The following is a 22,500-nucleotide window of genomic DNA, read 5'->3' as shown; positions in this document are numbered from 1 at the left end:
CTGCTACTCAATGAATATTCACTACCTATTATATGTAAGACATCATTAATTAATGTCTTCCCCTATTTTCCTCTCTAGGCTTTTAGATTAAAAAAATATATTTTTTAAAAGTATTTCACACAAAAGTATGCCACTTGGGAAAATCTACTTAAAGCTACCAAGTTTTCTCCATTTTCAATTACGGAACCGCTGTTAATAAAGAACAGGTCAAATTTATAAGGCAATTAAAAAAAATTTTTTTGCTAAGAACAACACATTCGCCATTTACTTGATACAATTATTACTTTGGATTTACTTTGTGGTTTCTTGGTCTAACTTATTTACATGTTAAAAAGCTTATTATGCAAATTCAAGAATGAATAAAAAGGAAAAGATAAGTGACGGACAAAAGTATCTGAAGTATGCCAACACACCTCTTGTGAAAATCACCTTCCTGTCTTGGAAGTTTACAAGGTGGAGCTGATAGATTGTGAGAAACATGGAAGTCTCTTGTTCTTGGAGCAGGGAGGAGAGGCAGTTAACGGTTAAAAATTAAATTGCAAAATCTCTATCAAATATGGGATATAGTGATTTGAAGTATGTCTTCTGAACTTGTCTCTCACCCAGCCTTCTAATTCTGAAACTCCTTTTGCAAAACACAACTGGTATGGCTTTGCCCCGATAGGTCCATATAATAAAAATAAATAATCTATTTCAAGAAAACGGAGACTGCTGCCTATCATTCTAATTTGAGTTTGACCATAATCCTGGACAATGAAAGAACTGAATATATGACGCATAGCTTCTCCGTGACTCAGTGTGATATGGGAGACTAGCCTTCCTAAATACTCGAAAATCCTCTGCTTCTATAGAAAATCACAACACATGGAAAAGTGACTTAGAATGCAAAAAAAGATGTATGTTCTATTTTCCAGTGTGACAATGTGCAGAACATAGTGTAATATGCAAAAAACAACAGTTCTCTTCTCAAACTAGTGGTGTCGGTAATTCTACCCATAATGAAGATTCGTTTTTTTTAAACAAAAAAGAAATGGTGTTTACCAGGGTCTGGGGATAAAAGAGATGAGGAGTTACTGTTTTATGAATACAGAGGGCTTCAGTTTGAGGTGATGAAAAAGTTCCGGAGATGGACAGTGGTGGTGGCTATATAGCAACGTGAATATACATAATGCCATTAAACTGTACACTTAAAAATGGCTAAAATGATAAACTGTATGTATATTTTACCACAATAAAAAATTGCAATGTTATTCATCTTAAAAACAACACTAGATAAAACAAGAATGTGTTGTTATAAATTCGTGTTCATCTAGGCCAATGATAAAAATCCCCTAAAGCAACAAAATTAAAATGAGCACCCAATCAGATTGAGTGACTCAACATAACAAAACCATTTTGTCATCATTGAAAGCTACTAGACATGCCAGGAGACTATACTTACTGAAATACTGAAACACATGTGCACATACATACACATACACACACGTGTATATATATATATATATAAACATAGACATGTGTATATATATGTATACACACATATATATACACACACACATATATATACATAGACACATGTTTATGGCCAATATAACAATAAATTTGTATAACCATATCTTTATTAATCAAATAGTGGGGAAAAAAACTGGTGGGGTCAATATATAATGCAGAATTTAAAAGATTGTCACTATAGCATGAATCAGACTTGCACACACTCTTCAGATGTAGAAACTACTGTAACAAAATAGCTGTGAGAACAGTGTCTACATATCTGAGTCTCCCACTCACACTATCCCTTACACCAAGAAAACTGGGTTGGTTTCCATTTGCTTACCACTAGTCCCAGAACGAGGGTGCGAACTCTTTCTCCTATCTCGGGTGAAATGTCATTGCCAAACTGCTGCAGGGTAGTAAGGAACCTTTTCAGCTTGCTGAGTTGCCTGGCGCCACAGGCTGGGGGCAGCTGTTGATTAGCCAGAGAGGAGGAGGAAGAAGAGGAAGGCCCATTGCTGAAGCCATTGGGTGGTGAGGGGGCGCCATTCAAGGCTGTAGGAGAATGGCTCGTGCCATTAGTTACTGTCAAGAGCACAAAATCAGAAGGAAATCATAAACTTACAGGGAACATGCATGAGGAAATTGCCACCAAGTTTCCTACCATTTACATCTACATAAAGGTTTTATAACTTTTTAAATGTTGGGACTTTTAAAAAATGCTTGGACTTCACATGGTTACTACATCCTCAGGAACTCTATAACTAAATGGGTCTACTCCTCATACTGAGTGATGGTATCCTGAACAGAGGCTGATAATAAATGGAGTCTGCTGCAACCCAGGGCTAGCCCTGCCGCCCATGTGCACATATGCCAACCACCTGAAATGTTTCAAAAATAGAACAGACAGCTTCGGATGTCGGCCTTTTGTCGCAGGCTTACATCAATATAACAGGACTACTCCTTTCCAAACTGCTCCCCTAGAGAAAGTGTACATTTGGTGGAGACTAAATTTATCATTGAACATTTTAAATCATGTTTTGTACACACAACTGACAGCTGTGTTTATAGGAATAGGACTTTCAAGTTTTAACCTTCCACCACCCAATTAGAAGGCTATTTTCTCCCCCTCATACTTCTTAACCATTTCTTTAGGAAAAATGCATATTTTAGGTACAAAGCCAAAATGGATATGGTGTTTAACAAGGAGTTATTTCAAGAAATCAAAAGGAGACACCTCAATTCAGCCAAGAGCATGGAGTGGTGATAATTCAGTAAATTCATTTCTGATAAAATTTGTTTGAACATCAAGACGACAATCCCTGTCACTCTGTAACCCATTAATATGTACACTAATAATAAGTACAGAAAAAGAAAGCAAAACGTTGATAATCCATAAGAACCAGAATTAAAAAATCTGCATCCTTTGCATTAAAGAAAATGTTGATTTTATCATGTTAAGTCAATTAATTTGATAAGCAGACCTTTATCAAACCCATCTTTTTAATTTAATTTTGATATAGTTTGAAAATGTTTTAAGGACGATGTTATTGTTAAAAGTTTCATTTTGACATAATAAAATGGTTCTCTTGTCCCAAATGAGTATCATAATAACCTGTCAAGATATGCCAGCTCACCAGGACATCTCACAGGAGACATATGCCCACCCCTGTGGCTTTGGGTAACAACAAACCAAATATAAGATGACAGCGTTACAACTTGGCATTGCACAATCACCTGCTCCTTACGCATTTGGAAAGGTCTTTTAAATGGCAGCGCAACACTGCATAAACAGCCTGAGATGCGTATTTTGCTAATCCCTTATAGTCCCACAGATCTATTTTTGCCTTTTAGTTATTTTTCATTCATATGGATTTCATGGCACATGGTGTGCAAAATAGCTGCAACCGATAACATTTACTAGTTTCACAATTCCTTGACAACAATTTCAACCCGGATTTTGAGATTTATTAAAACAAAGTTACTAACTATCCCTAATGAAATATACAGGAAAGAATGGGAAGTTGCAATTCAGTCAGAATTTTCTGTCCTTTCCTTTGGACTGTACCAAAAGCAATACACTCCATTGAGAGAACACAGGACTTGAGCCAAGCAGGAATGGAGTAAAGTTTTAGTGAGAGTCTGACAGGTTCAAAACAAGAAAGACACAACCGGGCACAACGGCTCACGTCTATAATCCCAGCACTTTCGGAGGCCAAGGTGGGAGGATCATGAGGTCAGGAGTTCAAGACCAGTCTGACCAACATGGTGAAACCCCATATCTACTAAAAATACAAAAATTAGCTGGGCTTGGTGGTGCATGCCTATAATCCCAGCTACTCAGGAGGCTGAGGCAGGAGAATCACTAGAACCTGGGAGGCGGAGGTTGCAGTGAGCCGAGATCATGCCACTGCACTCCAGCCTGGGTGACAGAGTGAGATTCTGTCCCAAAAAAAAAAGGCAAGAAAGGCACTTCTCACTTCAGAAAGTTTTCTGTATGATATTGTTGCATATCAATACCCCTTTTAACTCAAGGATATTATATTTTAACATTATTTGCAACCGCTCTAAATGGATGAAAATGGTGTTAGAAGACCAGAAGTAACCTAGAAATAATAATAGCACATTTCCATGTTCCAAGTCATGCTGAACAAACTAAAAGAGCTCCACATTAAGATGAATTAGAAGTTATAGTGGTAACAACTGGAATTACAGACGAAATGCTCCTTCATTTGCTAAAATCATAGCAGACTGCAACTTTGAAGCAATAATGAAAAGGAAGGCAAATATTGGCAGTCATACAAATTATACCTAAGCTATGATACTCCTGTGCTCAGTAACCTACTCACTGGCAAACAAATGATTTTTTTTTTTTTGCTTCATTTCTGCATTACACATTGATGCTGAATCTTATTTTCCCTTGATTTTTCATTTGCAGAAAAAAAAAATCTAATTTAAACTTTAAAACCGAAACTCAAAAGCCTGAAATGACTACTTACATGTTGTCGGTGTAAATGAACTGGTTCTTGGAGCTCCTTGAGTAGTTGGGGGAGGTGGCATCGTTGGAGGAGTCAGCCTAGATTGTGTCTTCACATCCACAGGTGAGTCTGGCATTGTGGAGTGCTTCTCAGTACGATCTGGAGGATGCCACCAGGAACATATTATTTTACTCCTTAAGCACCTCAGTTTTTCAAGTGGGGTTTATCTTTTTTAAAAGCAAGTGAACAGAAGAAATTCAACATCTTCTATCAATAAAATACGCTTATCTACTGAAGTTTAAATCAGGATTTTATCATCCAAACTCCACTTAAGAAAGTATAGCACAGATGGCAGGACCTCATTTGTAACTAGGTTATATTATATCCTATTGTTATTTCTGGCTTAGGCAGATGCTACCTTGGTAGTGTTATATGCAACAGCACAACTGCACTGGAAGCTGAAGCCAATGTTAGCAAGAGGTAGAAAATAGATGAGGAAGTGGGATGATAATGAACCCCTCATGACAGCTCAGAAATAACAAAAACCTGAAGTCTGTTATGCAGGTGAGATACTGGTAGGAGCCAGCTCTTTGTAATGATTTTCTGTAACACCTGCCATCCCTTTGCTATCCTTAGTTTCCTGGCCTCTTAGATGAAACAGGTTATTGTCTTCCAGACATATTTCACACTTCAATTTTCCTGCCCTGTTTTAAAATCACTGCTACATAAGTGAAATGTGTTATACAATGAAGTGAAGCTATTATTTACTAAGAATGTGTAAATTCATGACTTGCCATTTTAAAAGCATGAAACCAATACTCCAATTAATAATTTCAAACAGGAGAGAGAATGTAAAAGTCCCAAATGCAGAACTAAAAAGAACTAGACACTGCTAATATTGTTTTCATGAGTTTGTGGCAGACACGAAGAAATTTACTGATTACCCAATAATGGACATTCATACTTCCGAACTGCTTTCTCTTAAGTATACTTTTCCCTTGACATTTTGAACTGTTTTTCTCAATCTAATCTACTTATCAAAGCAACAGACCTTTTGATCTGTTCAAAGCAATTTCTTAACACTTTGGTTGTAATAAACATTTAAAAGTTGAAATAATGTTGCTATCATCTTAAGGAAGATGCAATAAAAGAATAAAAATAATCATTCAAATAAGAGCATTTGCACAATGAGTTAGTCAACAGCAGTATCAGAGTCTCTATTTTTGGTTGTTTCTTTAGATCTAATTCTTTCACAAACATGTGTAGGCACGCACAAGAACACACACACACCCAAAGTGTTTCGAGGCACCTCTTGCAGTTATAGACACAAATATCTCACACTTGGACTTTTAGAAAAGTGAAGTAACTATTAAGAAAGAACAAGCCTTTAAAAACGTTACAATAACCACAGTGAGAAATTCTCAAAATTACTTAAAGGACAATTATTGAAAGAAAAGGAAAAACCCAAATTACTACTATCACAATTCCAAATCTACCTCATTCTTGTTCAAAGCAATTTCTTAACACTTGGGCTGCAATAAAACACAACATTTAGAAGTTGAAATAATGTCAATATCACTTTAGGGAAGATGCAATAAGAGAATGAAAATAATCATCATTCTAATAAGAGTATTTGCACAGTAAGCTATTATTATTATTATTGATGAGTTAACAGCAATATCAGGGTCTCCATTTCTGAATCTCTACTTCTGACTGAATAACAATGGATGTGACTATAGTGAATAAAAGTGTTCTGGGTGAAAGGATGGTAGAGACACAAATGAAGAGCATTTTCACCTTTGTCTATTGTTAAAAACTTGTCTTCAGATTGCTATTCCAGAGCATTTAAAAACCAGTAAGTCACTTATTCTAGAAAAATACAGAAGTTAGGTAGGCTTAAAACTGCTTCTTCAATAGTTAAATTCATTGCACATTCTACTCACCTCAACCAACCTCAGCAACAAGGGAATAAATAGCTTCCCACTTATGTTGCAGCTGAGGGAAGAGGTACAGCAGCAAATACAAGTCTCCCTAAATAAAGGCAAATATTTCTGTCATGCCAAGTAGGGAGGGAGAAGGGGAGGCTTGCCAGAGTCGGCTGGGAGATAACAGTGGGAACTGCTGGTCCATCTGGTTTTCATTCTGCTAACACTCACACGGAACTGTTAGAGAAGGCAGTCCAGATACACAGATTTGAAGCACGTGGTTGCACAGACAGAGAAAGGAAGAGCAGGAGGGGGAGGGGAAGTGGGAGTAATAAAAAAATAAATAAAGCAATAGGAGGAAAAAGAAGAGGAGGAAAAGAACAAAATAGAGAGACAAGAGCCTGATGGGGAGTAAGTTACCCTCAACAGCTTCTTTTACCCTCAGTGGCTACAAGCTGGACCTTAATGTGCACAGCCCCCTACCTGACTCAAGTTTATGAGTCAAGGAGCAATATCTAAACTTTAAATATATTTGAAGCCTATTTTTCTTTTTTTTAATAGACTACACTAAAAAAAAGAAATGATAAATTTGACCATAGGTTTCCTCCTCAATTTTAAGTTTGTATTTAAGATAATCTTTGTATTCCTATCTTCTTCCTTCCCAATTTTAGAAAGTTTTTGGTATATTCATAATTTTGATTTGAAAACATCTGAATATTGTCTTGGTCCACATTTGTAACATGATTCCTATCCAGAACAGCAACATCATCATCCTTAGATTATTTTTTTAATTCTGGAAATGTCAACAATAACTACTGAGCCAATGCATAGAAAACACCACTACTTCTAACAGGAATATGAACATTCTAGCCAGAATATATGTATATGTGCACATATTTAGGGTTTTGACATTAGCCAAATTTCTGCAATGGTTAGCTTCACTCTGATCAAATGGAGTTCCAGCCCAGAGGTCCTACAAACTGAGACAAAGTGGGACCATATGTAACTCATTCTGTGCTGTTCAGTGCAATCAATCCAGGATGGAGATAGATGGTGAAATAACCAGCCAGGCCTAATCCACATACACATGAACACTCTCTGGAGCACAGAGATTTAAGATAAATTCCGAAAATGTGTTTCAAGTGTGCTGAGCCCTGTTGCATTTGTTTTGGATTATTTAAAACTTTTTTTGAAATGTATATTCTTGAAACTTTTATAGCAAACAGCACAAGCAAGCTGATTTAACCACAGAAGCATTTCATTCCATTTCAAATTAGAGGACATGGTAAAACCAATATTAAGTTATAATATTTTTTATAGAATTTTTTAACTTCATGGAAATTATAGTGTCCTAGTATGTAATTTCCATTTTTTAGTTGCAATAGAGGAATTCTGACATATAGCCAAAGACTGACACAAAATGATTAAAAGTCAAAAGAAAAAAGAAAAAGAAAAAACCTCCATCAGATCATGTAGCAAAGGTAAGTAAAATCAAAAAGGGCTGACTTTACTTCTACCTTAATGATTCACACTACTTCTAAAGACGATCTTCCCTCTGGGTAATGTTTCTCTCACACGGCAAATATCCAACACATATGTACCAAAGATGGTTGATGCATGGAAAAGAAATGTGGCACATATTAATACATTACCTATATGATTTCAATATCCAGTTCAGTGTCAGGGCCTTCTAGAAGTGGTATGTTTTCCATTTCCTTTTTTTTTTTTTAACAAAAAGAAAAGGTATGGCATAATCTGCCATGGCCCTTACTTTACTTTTAGTTAGTTCAAATAGCACCAGATGTGTTTCTAAGGTACAAAAAGTAGGTATTCTGCATTTTCCTTGTTTACATAGCATTCTAGAGAGGACCAGTATAAAACAAAAACAACAACAACAAAAAAGGAGTTCAAGTGTTGGTAGGTGGCATATCTTTTCCTATCAGTTTATCAGGTCAATTATTATAGAATTCTCAGAGATGTTATGGATTAGGAGGAACTTCTTGGACCATTAGTAGTTAGTCTGAGTTAGTCATATTTGAACACGTGCTGGCTCGGCTAGAAGGTATGTACTAGAGAGGATAAGCCAAAGTGAAATGGAAGTCCTGTAGCAGGAAATAGGAAAGGAGAAAGCTAGAGAGGCATCAAGGTGGGTATAGAATTTTAATTTTTATTTCACTGGGAAAGACGGCAAATACAGTTCCGAAAATGATGCTATGTAGTGACTCCAATGCCTGGGTGTCAGATGTTACAGGAGACTATCCATGGACCACAACAATGGTGCTGGTTGCTTCTGCCTTCCATCCAGCCTCCACCCTTCCCTGATGGGCATTGTGATGAGCCCATTCCTGCTCAGAACCCTTCCGCAATGCCCGAGAATAAGAGTCAAATGCTAACATGCTAAGCATCATGAAATGACACAGTGGGGTATTTGGCATAACAGAAAAACTTCCTGAGTTAAGGCAGACTGGTTTCAAATCTTGACTCTTTCAACCATTAGTAGTGAGTTCTCAGGCAAGTTAGTTTTCCCAAGCCTCAGTCCCTCAGGAGAAAAATGCAAAAATGATCCTCTGTCCCTCATAGGAATGTGGTGAGATTGAATGAGATTGCACGTTTTAAACCCTAGCACTGTGCCTACTTACATTAGGTGCCAACAGGTGTGAGCTTCATTCTCTTGTGCCATCGACTCCATGATCCATTCCTGACTTTTCCCTCAACCCTAGGCTCTATCAATACCAGTCACCTTGGTACTCCTTGGCTTTTCTGCCTTTCTTTTTCTTGCTGTTTCCCTCATCTAGAATAACCTGTCCCACCCTGCACATTCTTCACTGCTCACTGTAGATCACACATCCTCTTTCAGCTTCCTTCAACTGCCCCAGGCAACAGCCATATCACATTACCTCTGCCTTTCTTTTAGCATTTATCACAGCCCTTCCGTATGATGGTCACATGTATATATTATACACCCAAACATTCCAACTAATGCAAACGGTAAGCATTTGATGGCAATATTTTTAAAAAATCCTCCTGAGGAGGATGCTTAATAAATACGTACTAATATAGTTGTGGTTCTCACAGGAAGGATAGTTACATTTCTAACTATTAGAAATTCATTCCTTATATTATTGTCGGTTCAAAGATACCAAATTTCATGGTAAAAGACAAACACACACCATCAATAGTACACATGGAGAGAGGATAGAATGTAGGCAACATGGGAAGATACTGGAGACCTGAAATTTAGTTCAACTTTGCAACTTATATAGAATGACGTCTCACTTCATGTCTTACTACAGGTGCTATGATCTGAATGTTTCCCAAAATTCATGTGTTGAAACTTAATCACCAATGTGATAGTATTAAGAAGTGGGGCCTTTGGGAGGCACTCAGACCATAAGGGCTCTACCATCATGGATGGGACTGGTCCCTTATAAATGGGCTGGAGAGAGCTAGGGAGGCCACTTTTGCCCCTCATCTCTTCTGCCATGTGAAGAGGCAGCATTCCAGCAACAAGTTGCCATTTTGAAAGCAGAGACTAGGCCCTTACCCAACCTGCCAGTACCTTGATTTTGCATTTCTCAGTCTCCAGAAGTATGAGAAATAAATTTATCTTGTTTACACTACCCAGTCTAAGGTACCGATATAGCAGTACAAACGGACTAAGACCATAGATGTTTTATGAATAGCATTTTTGCTGAAACACAAATAGGATCTTATCTATTCTCTGATCTAAAACCTTCAGGAGAGTCCCATTGTCCATGGAATAAAATATAAGCTCTTTAGCTTAGTCCATGTTGCAGACACTGCTGAGTTCTTATTCAACAACACTTGTTGCTTTCTTCCTCGCTGCTTTCTTCCTTGCTGGAGAGCCCTGACTTTGTTTAGGTACTCATCCTCTTCCCACAATCTTTGGGGGAAAATTCTCCTTTTTGCACATTAGTCAGATTATCACAGTTTCTTTTTCAATAGCAGGCTTCAGAGGTGGGTGATGTGATTCAATTCTGGACAATGGGCCATGAAGGGAGGTCTACTGAAGAGGCTGTGAGAAAGACGTCCTCACTTTCTAAACACGGACCCAGGGAGCAAACAGTCCCTTCTTTTCTAATAGGCACTGTTGTATCTGTAAGTGATTACTTCCCTTCACTTTTTTGAATTCTACTTTTCTTATCTATAAATTAAGCATGTTGGATTGCATTCTTCCTAAAGATCTTTTGCAAATACTAATATTCTCTGGTTTCTTTCTACAGATACGGCTTACGATCATTACAGACATAAAGATGACCACCCTGAAAACATATATTTGATAATGAAGTGACCACAAATACAATTACTTTGAAAGTGGTGATTATAACTAGCCTTCCTCTGTTCACATAAATTTCCATGTCCATAAGAATGTCTGCATATCAATTTTTCTCCCACAAACATTAAAATTAATGTCTACCTCTTTTTTTCAAATATATTTTCAATCCTCATTACTAAATCCTCATCAATGATTTAGTTATAAAATACACATTCTAAAGTCCAATTCTCCCTCTTTACTTGTCACCAAAATAATCACCAGGGTTTTCTTTCATAGCGCAGGCTCTTAAAAGAGAATCTATAGTCACTTTCTCTGGTTCTTCACCTCCCAGTCCATCTTCCATGCACTAAAAGCAGAAACCTATGAGACTGTCTGTCTAAACATTTCTCTCCCCATGCTAGAAACTGCCATTCCCTCTAGTCTCGTAACTACCTTGGGAACTACCATGTTCTTTCATGAACTTGTACCCAAGACACCAACAGGCCCAGACATAGCACCTAGTCCAAGATAGGCAGTGTCAGTCCTTCTCCAAGATCTTTTTTTTTTTTTTATTATACTTTAAGTTCTAGGGTACATGTGCATAACGTGCAGGTTTGTTACATATGTATACTTGTGCCATGTTGGTGTGCTGCACCCATCAACTAGTCAGCACCCATCAATTCATCATTTATATCATGTATAACTCCCAATGCAATCCCTCCCCTTCCCCCCTCCCCATAATAGGCCCCAGTGTGTGATGTTCCCCTTCCTGAGTCCAAGTGATCTCATTGTTCAGTTCATTTAGAGTTGAGGAAAGAAAAATAATCCCTCTCCAGGGGTAGAAAATGGCACCTTCCACGTCTAGAAAGCAGGTCTGCAATACAAAAGCCAGCAACTAACAGGCAGAAAGAAGCAAAGAGAAGTAATAAGAGATTATCATGGCAGTGGTAAATAAAGTCCCTAATTCTACTGAATACTAGGGACTTGTCAGATATGTAAAATTCCTACAATTTGGGTCTTCCAAACCTCCTACAGATTCCTAGTCAATCAATCCCTTCTTTGCCTAAAACCTAGATTGAGCTGATTTTCACCTAAACCAAGAAATGCTGATAAAATAACCCTGGCATGTAAGGTGGAATGCGGTAGCTCCTGACTGTAATTCCAGCATTTTGGGAGGCTAAGGTGGGTGGATCACTTGAGTACGAGAGTTCAAGACGACCCTGGCCCAACATGGTGAAGCCGTCTCTACAAAAAAAAAAATATATAAAAATTAGCCAGGCGTGGTGGCACATGCCTGTAGTCCCTCCTATGCAGGAGGCTGAGGCAGGAAAATCTCTTGAGCCCGGCAGGCAGAGGCTGCAGTGAGCCAAGATCTTGCCACTGCACTAAAGCCTGGGTAACAGAGTGAAACCCCATCTCAAAAAAACAAAACAAAACAAAACAAAAGCAACCCTGGCATGTAGCATCAAGATATCCTCCTAAACTCCACCAAAACTCTTCTCAATTGTCTCTTTATTATTAATCCAAGAAACATGTACACTACTTTATCTGGCATCTCTGTATCATCTGAAGCTTCCCTACTTCCTTCCTGAACCATCTGCATAACCAGAATCCCATGAGTCTAATACTCTCTTTCTCTGGCCTTCCTCGCTTCTCCTTTTCAGTCACTTAAGGGCTCCTCATTTTCCTGCTCTGTGATAACTACTGACATTTTCCCCTAAAATTCCTTCTTAGACCCTTTTCAAATGTTTACTCTATACGCTTCCTTAGTGATTTCATTTGTGTTATTCTTGGACTTCAGAGACAGGACTAGAATTTGCCATCCCCTATGTAAAACTGGCCATGTTCTGCAACTCCTGTATTGTGGGAATAAACTCAGATAATGTGTATTGCATTCTTGCTCAAATGCCTGATACACGGTAAGCACTCTGGAAAGGGTGACTTTATTCACTCTGTGGCCAGTATGAGAATAACTGCAGTCAATATCCCTCCCAAATTCTAGACCCAAACCTCCAGAGGGCTACTCATTTCTACAATCTGAATCATCTACCATCTCTTGCCTGACCTATTCAACAAGTCATTGAATGGACTCCCACCCATCTCCGATACATTCTCCAAACCACATCCAGTTATTTTTCTATGTATGCCAGTGGTGTGACCAGAGATCCTGCCTCTCTCCTCTTGTAATCTTCAAATGTCTCTTATAACCTTAAATATAAAGGCTGTGCTCCTTAACAGGACATAGAAAGACCTTTGTGACCCATCTGGCTCCTGCGACTGCTCCAAACACATCTTCATTTCTGCCATGCACTCCATCCCCACCTCTGACCTCCATACTAGACAGCTGCAGTTCTCCAAATGCCCCTGGTCACTCCGACTTTCATACTCACTGTATCCCTTTCCTTGAATACTCTTCACGCCACCACTGCCTAATTAAGTCCATCATTCCTTTAAAACTCCCTTCAGGTGTTTCTTCAGCCAGAAACCTTTTGCTGACAACCTTTCTACCCGGCTGGCCGGGTTTGTCCCAAGTTCTCATATTAGACTGTCTAAATCCCTCTTGGCAGCACTGAGCACACAGTATTTAGACCACAATTTACTTAAGAGAAATAATGACATTTTATTTGTTTTTATAGTCCCAGAACTTAGCAGTGTCTGACACACAGTTTTAACTCAAGATGAAATTATCTATGTATCTCTTTTTTCCTCTCATCATCCAAAAAGAATTCCAAAAGAATTTTCACATTCTGGAAAATTAATCACTAAAGATAAATCTAAAAAAATACTACTGGATTATTCAATTCACCAGTTTTCTAACAACTCTCAGTAATCACAACATATTTCCTAAGACTTTTTAGTATATGATATCAGAAAAAAAGGTTTGTAAGGCAATGTATACACATATGATCTATAGCCTCTAAAAACTGTTTTACAATAGTAGTGTCAGTGTAGTCATACATGTACACATTCAAAACAAAGAGAAAAGCATATTGTGAACCAAAAACATACTTTTTTCCACATTCTACAGGTTTTCTGTTGTTTTGTCTGTGGATGGTGGGATTACAGGTTATTTTATTTTCTTCTTGTTATTTTCTCTGTTCTATAATGGGCATATTTTATTTTTTACAAGCCAAAGAAAAGCCCCAATAAACAACTGCAGCAACAACAAAACTCTATTAGGATGAATCACCTAAAATCAGGCTTAGGCATTGTGCCAAATGTTGGGCATGCTTTATCTCACTTTAAACCTCTCTATGAAAAGGTACTATAAATTTGCCCACTTGATAAAAAAGGAACTGAGGCCCCGAGGGATTGAAAAATTTTCCCAAGGTTTTAAGTCAGTTCTTAATCGAGATCTTCTTAAAGTTCATTATCATCTAAAACTACTGTCATTTTATTCGTGGCCTGGAAAACTGGGATACGAATTGCACTCAGTAAACGTTAAATCTGTAGCTAGCACTACATTAAAGCCGCATCTGCCGGCGGGGTGCCGTGGCTCACACCTGTAATCTCAGCACTCTGGGAGGCCGAGGCAGGTGGATCACGAGGTCAGGAGACTGAGATCATCTTGGCCAACATAGTGAAACCCTGTCTCTATGAAAAATACAAAAAATTTAGTGGGGCGTGGTGGCAGGCGCCTGTAGTCCCAGCTACTCGGGAGGCTGAGACAGGAGAATGGCGAGAACCCAGGAGGCGGAGCTTGCAGTGAGCCCAGATTGCGCCACTGCACTCCGGCCTGGGCAACAGAGAGAAACTCCATCTCAAAAAAAAAATAAAATAAAATAAATGAATAAAATGAAAAATAAAAAAATAAAAAAAATTTCCATCTTCCAATACAGTAGCCACTAGCCACATGTGACTATTTAAATTTTAATTAAGATTAAATAAAATTTAAAACTTAGTTTCTCAGTCACACTAGCTGCATATTCAAATTTACATGTGCCTGGTGGTTGCTATGTTAGAAAGTTCAGTTACAAAACACTTCTGTCATCACAAAAGGACAATGCCATCCTAGAAAAATGACTCTGAAATGTTATCCTAGAAACAAAAGCTCTGTGGCAGAAGTCCATGGAGGTGACAAGGCAGACCAAAGGGGTGGGGAGCAGGAGGATTGTCTGCAGCCTCATCCTAAACATCTTCCACTGCCATTCAGATCTTTCACTTGCTTTATATGCTGGGTTTCTACATTTGATGATGATGAGATAGAAAAAACTGAAGCCCAAAGATATGTAAGCTATGAGCTCTGAAGAAGTGCCGGCACAAGACATTCTCAGTTCAGGTGATCAGTAAACATCAAGGTGACCATGACAGTGAGGACAAAGCCACGGGCTCAGTCCTGGGATGAGTCAGTCAGCAGCTGGTTCGGAATCAAAGACGACTGAAGCACATCCCTGTGGTCTTTAACGGGAGTGAATGTGGATTAAGAGGGAAGCCAGGTGAGAGAATGAGATAAATCTATGCCCATCAATCATTATTTCTGGAAAACTAATTTCAAAAAAATCTTTGGCTTATCTCCATACAGGGACAACAGGAATTCCCCTTCCCTTCCTCTGCAGCCCTTATCCAGCTAGCTATGCATGGCACATTTATCTTATTTTTGAATGTGTCCCCATCCAGAATGTCGGCTTCGTGAACAGAGATTTTTCTGTTTTGTTAGCTCCGCAGCATTTAGAAAAGTGTCTGAAATAGCAGGCATTGGATGGAGGGACAGACGGACAGACGGATAGAATAAATGGCTGGGCGGGGGGGGGGCGGGGAAGAGGAAGGAAGGAAAGAAGGGAGGTGGGGAGGGAGGGAGGAAAGGAAGGAAGGAAGAAAGGTTAGTTTCTGCCAAAACAACTAGAGACATACTAGTAATTCTCTCTTTTTTTTCAATGTTATCACTATTTTAATCAGGTAACTTAGCTGTTTGAAACAAATCCTTAAGACAGTTCAATAGAGCAAATGGTGGTTCTGCATAGAAAAATCATACTCATTTCATGAAGTAAGGAAAGATCAGCTGTCACAGGAATACCTGTGGATACCAGGCATTACTTGCATGTCTACGTCCTTCAGAAATGTCATCCCTCCCACAGCTGTTACCACCCTTATTCCAGTGACTCCTGCTTCTTATTCTAATCACCACTTCTTAGAGGTACCTAAGGTACCAAATGGATATTAAGCAGCAGCCTGGGATCTAACTACTTCACTTCAAATAGGGTAGTTCTGGGTTAATCTGACTTACACCCTGGTGTTCTATTTAAGATCTCATTTAAAAATAAGGGTCCCTGTTTAACAAAGAAAAGTTTGAAGCCCCTGGCACAGGCAAATAGCAAATGTCTACTTAAGATTAACAATACTTAGGAAGGAAAACTAAGTTGCCCAAATAACGGAAGTCACTCCTCCTTATCCAAGGAGAAGAGAAAGATGCATGTTATCACAAGGGCCCCAAAACTGAACATAAGCCTGTATGTTAACAATTTGTTGCCAAACTGTAGTTCATTCTGGAAAGTAAAAAAAAAACAAACAAAAAAACAAAAACAAGTCATTAGTGATCCAAACCTTTTATCATCTAAAGAACTGACAATTATTACTCTAATAACATTTGTCTTCTTTGACAGGGTTAAAGAAGGTGATAGAGAAGGTTCAGAGAGCTGCTACAGAAAATTGGTAGCACAGACACTCAGTAGAGTCAGTTATGATCATCCAGATAGTAGTCAGCAAATCAGCAGAGACAATCAGGAAGGTGCCCAGGGTAGGTACCTGTGGCTAAATCTTAGACAAGCAAATAGCAGGAGTTTAAGTGAATATTTCTTGAATTTAATTGAATGTACTCTAGGGGGGAGAAAAGTACTTAGTTTAGGCTTTACATTATAGGCAATGAAAAAGCACTGAGATTTTAGGCAGCCAAATGACATGCTCATTTCTATAGTATATCTGGAGCACAGCATGAATAGGATAAAAGTGGCAACAGAGCAGAGTACTGGATAGCAATAGTCTAGGCAAGATAGAACACAGGCATCCAGTACGGAAATGGCTGTAAGACTAGAGAAAAGGGGAAAATTAAGGAGATATTTCAGAAGTATCGTTCAAGTTTACAGAGCTCAGTAAGAAGTAAGATGCCCTTGAATAAGTAGGAACCGAGAGGTGCATGGTGATATTAAAAACCAAAGGCAAAATCCAGCAGAAAGAAGTATACGGAAAAAGGACAGGATAAGTTCAACTTTGTCAACAATACTGTGCTGTTCACGTATAAAATATCCCAAGTAGCTTCCTCTCCCACACTTGCCACTATCAAATTATTCTACCTCCTCCATGTGCCTCTCCATTTCCACTGCCACCACCAGCATACAAGCCAGCACTATCTTCCACTTGGACTTCACAACCTCTCACCCCACACTGCAATCTGTTTACATGAAACAACAGATGAAAACTTCTCATAAAATCAAATGTTTCACTCATTTTTTTTTTAAAAAAGGCATTCATTCAAAAATATTGATTGAGCTATATAAAATGTGCTAGGTACCATTAGACACTACGGACAGGTCAGTGAACAAAAATTTGTAAAAATCACTACACTCAAGAACTTTACATTCTAATGATCCGATCAAGTCATTCCCCTATATTTAAAGTGTTTCCATAGTTTACCATAACTCTTAGTATAAAATCTAAAACCCTTCAAATGACCAACAACCTAGATAGATTTAGTCTGGGCCTCCTCTTATCTCATCTCATGCCTCATTGGTTTAATCAGCTGCAAACTTCATTTCACCTCAGGGCCTTTCCCTCTCTCTAGAAAACCCACCTCAGCTCAAATTCACTTACTCAAGGAAGGCATCCTTGACCTCTCCCCTATCCTACCCACTGTATTATAAGCAATATTGTACTATCTAATCTGTCTTTATAGAGCTTACCACAACTGTTATAGATAATTGTATAATTATTAGTCTAACACCACCTGTCAGAGAGCAGTGTCCCGTAAGGAAATGGGGGCATATCAATTCATATTATACTAACTCAGTCCTAGAACTTACCACATTGCCAAGTACTTAGTATGAGTAAATAGTGGATATACAAGAAATTTTCTATTTAAAAATATAGATTTGAAGGTACAGGTAGAGCAAAACAATTGGACTCCTTATTCTCTTTAGAAGGGATTCCAAAGTTTCTTCAGTGATAGAATAAAATAACAACTGATGATAATAATGAAATCACTTTCTCATATTTTAACCTCATTCCCACTGCAATGGGGCTTCTATCAGCACTGTTCCACCTAAACCACCCCAGCAAAAATACCAACTCTTTTGTGGTTAACCCAAAAGATACCTTTCAGTCTTTATCTTACCTGTCCTCTGGGTGCCCTTTGATCTGTTTAGCCACTTGCCATTCTTCTTCTGCAGTGGCATCCTTCTCCTAGCTATCTCTAGGAGTTCCAAGGAATTCTCTTGGACCCTGGCCCTTCCTCACCTCCTCATCTTCTGAACTGGCTTCAACCCGTCTGGCATCTGACACAGGCTTTCACGTCTCATGCAACAAATTCTGCCAGGTGTCCATACTTTCCTGAAGGCCAAGGAAGGATACTTTCCTGAGGGCCAGACTAAGTGGTCTCACTGCTTTCTTACAACTCTAGCTGGATATCCCACTGATAGTTATATGTGGAACCAAACCTAACATAGTCCTTCAGAAATGTGTGCCTCCTCCTGTATTTCAATCTCTGGGCATAGCATTATTTTCCACTGAGCTAACGAAGCCAAAATACCACAATCATCCTAAGACTTCTCTCTGGCTATAGTCCATCCCAATGTCCTGTCAACTCTACTTCTAAATAACCTTTGCGATCCACCCCCAGTTCACCTCTGACCTGGCCTTTAGAACCTATGCAGCCTCTGACTGTTTTCTCTCCCTCCAGTCCATCTCTGCTCAAATCCTCTCTTCATTACTTCCAGTGCAATAATTCTAAAATGTGAATCTGCCAAAATTTACTTATAATCCTTCACAATTATAAAAATTGGTCGAGATACAGGATGATGGTCCTTATCTTTTCAATGTTGTATCTCTGGTGTCTAAACATAAGCATCTTGCACATAGTAGGCCCCTAGTTTTTTGTGCCAAACCATCTAAACAAGTTAACATTGTCAGGTGTCCATTCAACTGCTCTTGTATATGTACTCCAATCATTACAAACAAAATACCAATAGAATTTTTTTCTAGAATTTTACAAATGTTTTAAAAGTTAATCTGAAATTAAAATGAAAATAACCAGGAAAAACTTTGTAAATAAAGTGTGACAAGATTTAGCCTAATGTATGTATGTATGCATGTGTGTTTATTTGAGACAGGGTCTTGCTCTATTGCTTGGGTGGGAGTACAGTGGTGTGAACACAGCTCACGGCAGTCTTGACCTCATGGGCTCTAGAGATCCTCCTTTATTAGCCTCTGGACTAGCTGGGACTACAGGTGCGTATCACCATACTAGACTAATTTAAATTTTTTTTGTAGAGGTTTAGTTTCACTATGTTGCCCAGGCTGCTCTCGAACTCCTGGCCTCAAGCAATCCTCCTGCCTTGGCCTTCCAAAATGTTGGGATTACAGGTATAAACCAATGCCAGCAGCCTAACGTTTATTTAAAGCATGACAAGGCCGGGTGTGGTGGCTCACTCCTGTAATCCCAACACTTTGGGAGGCTGAGGCAGGCAGGTAACTTGAGCCCAGGAGTTCGAGAACAGCCTGAGCAACATGTCGAAATCCCCTCTCTAAGAAAAATACAAAATAATTAGCCAGGCACGGGGCTCACACCTGCAATCCCAGCTACTTGGGAGGCTGAGGCACAAGAATATTTTGAACCTGACAGCAGAAGTTGCAGTGAGCCAAGATTGCACCACTGTACTCCAGCCTGGGCGGTAGAGTGAGACTCCTGTCTCAAAAAAAAAAAAAAAAAATGACAAAACTATAATGATTTCAACAGTGTGCTGCTAGTACACGGATAGCCAACATAGCAGAATAAAAAAAAAAAAAAAAAAATACTAAGTTCAGAAATGGATATATACGTTTAAGAATTTAGTACACGGTAATTTCTCATAGTAGTGAGAAAAAGACAAACTAATTCAATAATTCAGTAATTCCCAAGCAACTACCAGACAATTTGTAAAAATAAACCCATCTCATACCATATATTCAAATTCACTCATTCCATATGAAAACGGCAATAAAAAATTAAATATGTAAGTGCATATTTACTTAATCATAGAATGAGAAAAGAGATAATAACCATTATGAGCCAAGACCAATAATGGTACTTATTAATAAACATGAATACAGAAAAATGTACCATAAATAAAGTAAAAGGCAAGTAAAAAGGCAAGTAACAAATGAAGAAAATATGTTTGGTATACGGCAACAATGGTGTGATAACCTTAATATAGAAATAGTTCCATCAGGCCAGATGCAGTAGCTCAATTCTGTAAACCCAGTGCTCTGGACAGCCAAGGAGGGAAGATCACTTGAGCCCAGGAGTTCAAGGCTCCAGTGAGCTATGATCACGCCACTGCCTCCAGCCTGGGTGACAGAGTGAGGCCCTGTCTCTAAAATCTGAAATAGCTCCGTCAAGCCGATAATTAAAAGTTCAATAGCCCAACAGAACAAAAATTGTAAAAGAATACAAATAGAACATGTGCAAAATAGATATTAATGACCCATAACCCTATGGGAGGGGAAAGTTTAACCTCTAGTGTTTTTTAAAACAGGATCATTTTTTTCATCCAACAAAATGATAGTTTTTTAATTATAATATGGTATTAGAGTACAAATTTGCACTTTAATTAATATACTTTTCTAAAATAATAATTTTCCTGTAGGACAATTAGGCAATATGTATCAATTGCCTCTAAATTATACGTATCCTTTAATACATCAATTCCACTCTTTGGCAATTATTCCAGATAAATAATATCAAATGTACAAAGAAATTCATAATGAGGAAACTGGAAACAGCCTAACTATTCAACAATAGGCATTTGGCAATTCAAATTCTAATACATCCACAGTGGAATATAATGATGTGTATATTTACTTGGAAAGATCTTTAAAATATACTACTACTACTACTACTACATGGGGGGAGTTACAAAGCAGTATGTTTCACAAAATCCCGTTTTTTAAGAAAACTATTTTAAGACAATTAGAAGGATGTGTACGTGTTTGTAAAACTACCAGAGGGTGCATATAACAACACTCTCTATTAGAATACTGAGTAACTATTTCTTAAGTTCATGATTCACAGTGGGGCAGAACTTTCAAATACATTGTCAGGCCGGACACAGTGGCTCATGCCTGTAATCCCAGCACTTTGGGATGCTGAGGCGGGCTGATCACTTGAGCCCAGGAGTTCAAGACCAGCCTGGCCAACATGGCAAAACCCTGTCTCAACCTCCCAAGTAGCTGGGACTACAGGTGTGAGCCACCATGCCCAGCTAAATACAAAACTAAAATTTTTTGGCTGGGCGCGGAGGCTCATGCCTGTAATCCCAGCACTTTGGGAGGCTGAAGCGGGAGGATCATGAGGTCAGGAGTTCAAGACCAGCCTGGCCAAATATGGTGAAACTCCATCTCTACTAAAAATTAAAAAAAGTAGCCAGGCGTGGTGTCGTGCACCTGTAGTCCCAGCAACTTGGTAGGCTGAGGCAGAAGAATCGTTTGAACCCAGGAGGCAGAAGTTGCAATGAGCTGAGATCAAGCCACTGCACTCCAGCCTGGGCAACAGAGCGAGACTCCATCTCAAAAAAAAAAAAATTTAAATTTGGAACTCTACCAAGGCTATTCAGCTTTGGATTAAAGGGATGAAAATCAGGATTCAAGACAACCAAAAGGGAAGAGAAGGGGTTCAAGAGGCAGAGTTATCTATAGGGGTTAGAGCACATGAAAGTCTGTGAACACACACGAGTAGAAAAAGTGCCTTATTCACCTTTGTATCCCATTCATATAACAGTGCGTAGCATCAGTGTTTACTAGATGAAAGAATCAATGTTATTTTAGTAAGAGGAAGGTCCACAAACACTAGCTGACTGAGGAAAAGACTAGAGATCACCTTGGGGAAAAATCCAAAAGTATACCAGAGCACCATAAGAATACAATCCCCAAATCAGTGATCAGATTCTTTAGAAAGCATTTAATAAGTACCATGTGACAAAATGGAACCCACCCCATAAAGCAGTTTCACTAAAAGTTGAGGCCTCTGGAAGGACTCCCAAAGACAAATTGGAACAGCCTGTGACTTATATTAGCAAATTCGTTACATATAATTATATTTATGTATTAATTGAGAACAGAAGATATGTATTTAATGGAGATTTCCTTCTTGTATCAATACCTGCAGTCCTAGTTTATTGCAGCACTATTGACAACAGCAACATCAGGAATCAAACTAAGTATCCATCAACAGATGACTAAAGAAAATGACATACCTGACTTCAAACTATACTACAAGGCTACAGTAACCAAAACAGCATGGTACTGGTACCAAAACAGAGATATAGATCAATGGAACAGAACAGAGTCCTCAGAAATAATACCACCAATCTACAGCCATCTGATCTTTGACAAACCTGAGAGAAACAAGAAATGGGGAAAGGATTCCCTATTTAATAAATGGTGCTGGGAAAATTGGCTAGCCATAAGTAGAAAGCTGAAACTGGATCCTTTCCTAACCCCTTATACGAAGATTAATTCAAGATGGATTAGAGACTTAAATGCTAGACCTAATACACTAAAAACCCTAGAAGAAAATCTAGGTAGTACCATTCAGGACATAGGCATGGGCAAGGACTTCATGTCTAAAACACCAAAAGCAACGGCA

At 38.6% G+C, this 22,500-nt stretch overlaps 1 protein-coding gene across 9 annotated transcripts in view; it reads right to left on the bottom strand.

Annotated features, from left to right (window-relative positions):
• RUNX1T1 (RUNX1 partner transcriptional co-repressor 1) overlaps positions 1-22,500 on the bottom strand; it is a 155,004-nt gene that overhangs the window by 57,072 nt on the left and 75,432 nt on the right. For all 9 annotated transcript variants that reach the window (XM_017847350.1, XM_017847352.1, XM_017847351.1 and 6 more), the window contains 2 exons: positions 4,491-4,628; positions 1,835-2,076 (listed from right to left, as the gene is read on the bottom strand). In XM_017847350.1, the coding sequence (XP_017702839.1) occupies positions 1,835-2,076; positions 4,491-4,628 (380 nt within the window). The remainder of the gene's footprint in view (positions 1-1,834; positions 2,077-4,490; positions 4,629-22,500) is intronic.

This window comes from Rhinopithecus bieti, unplaced genomic scaffold (genome assembly GCF_001698545.2).
Source record: "Rhinopithecus bieti isolate Rb0 unplaced genomic scaffold, ASM169854v2 scaffold_26532, whole genome shotgun sequence".
In the NCBI taxonomy this organism is placed as follows: domain Eukaryota; kingdom Metazoa; phylum Chordata; class Mammalia; order Primates; family Cercopithecidae; genus Rhinopithecus; species Rhinopithecus bieti.
Note: the sequence above shows the minus strand (reverse complement) of the source record. Positions and strands in the feature narration are given on the sequence as shown.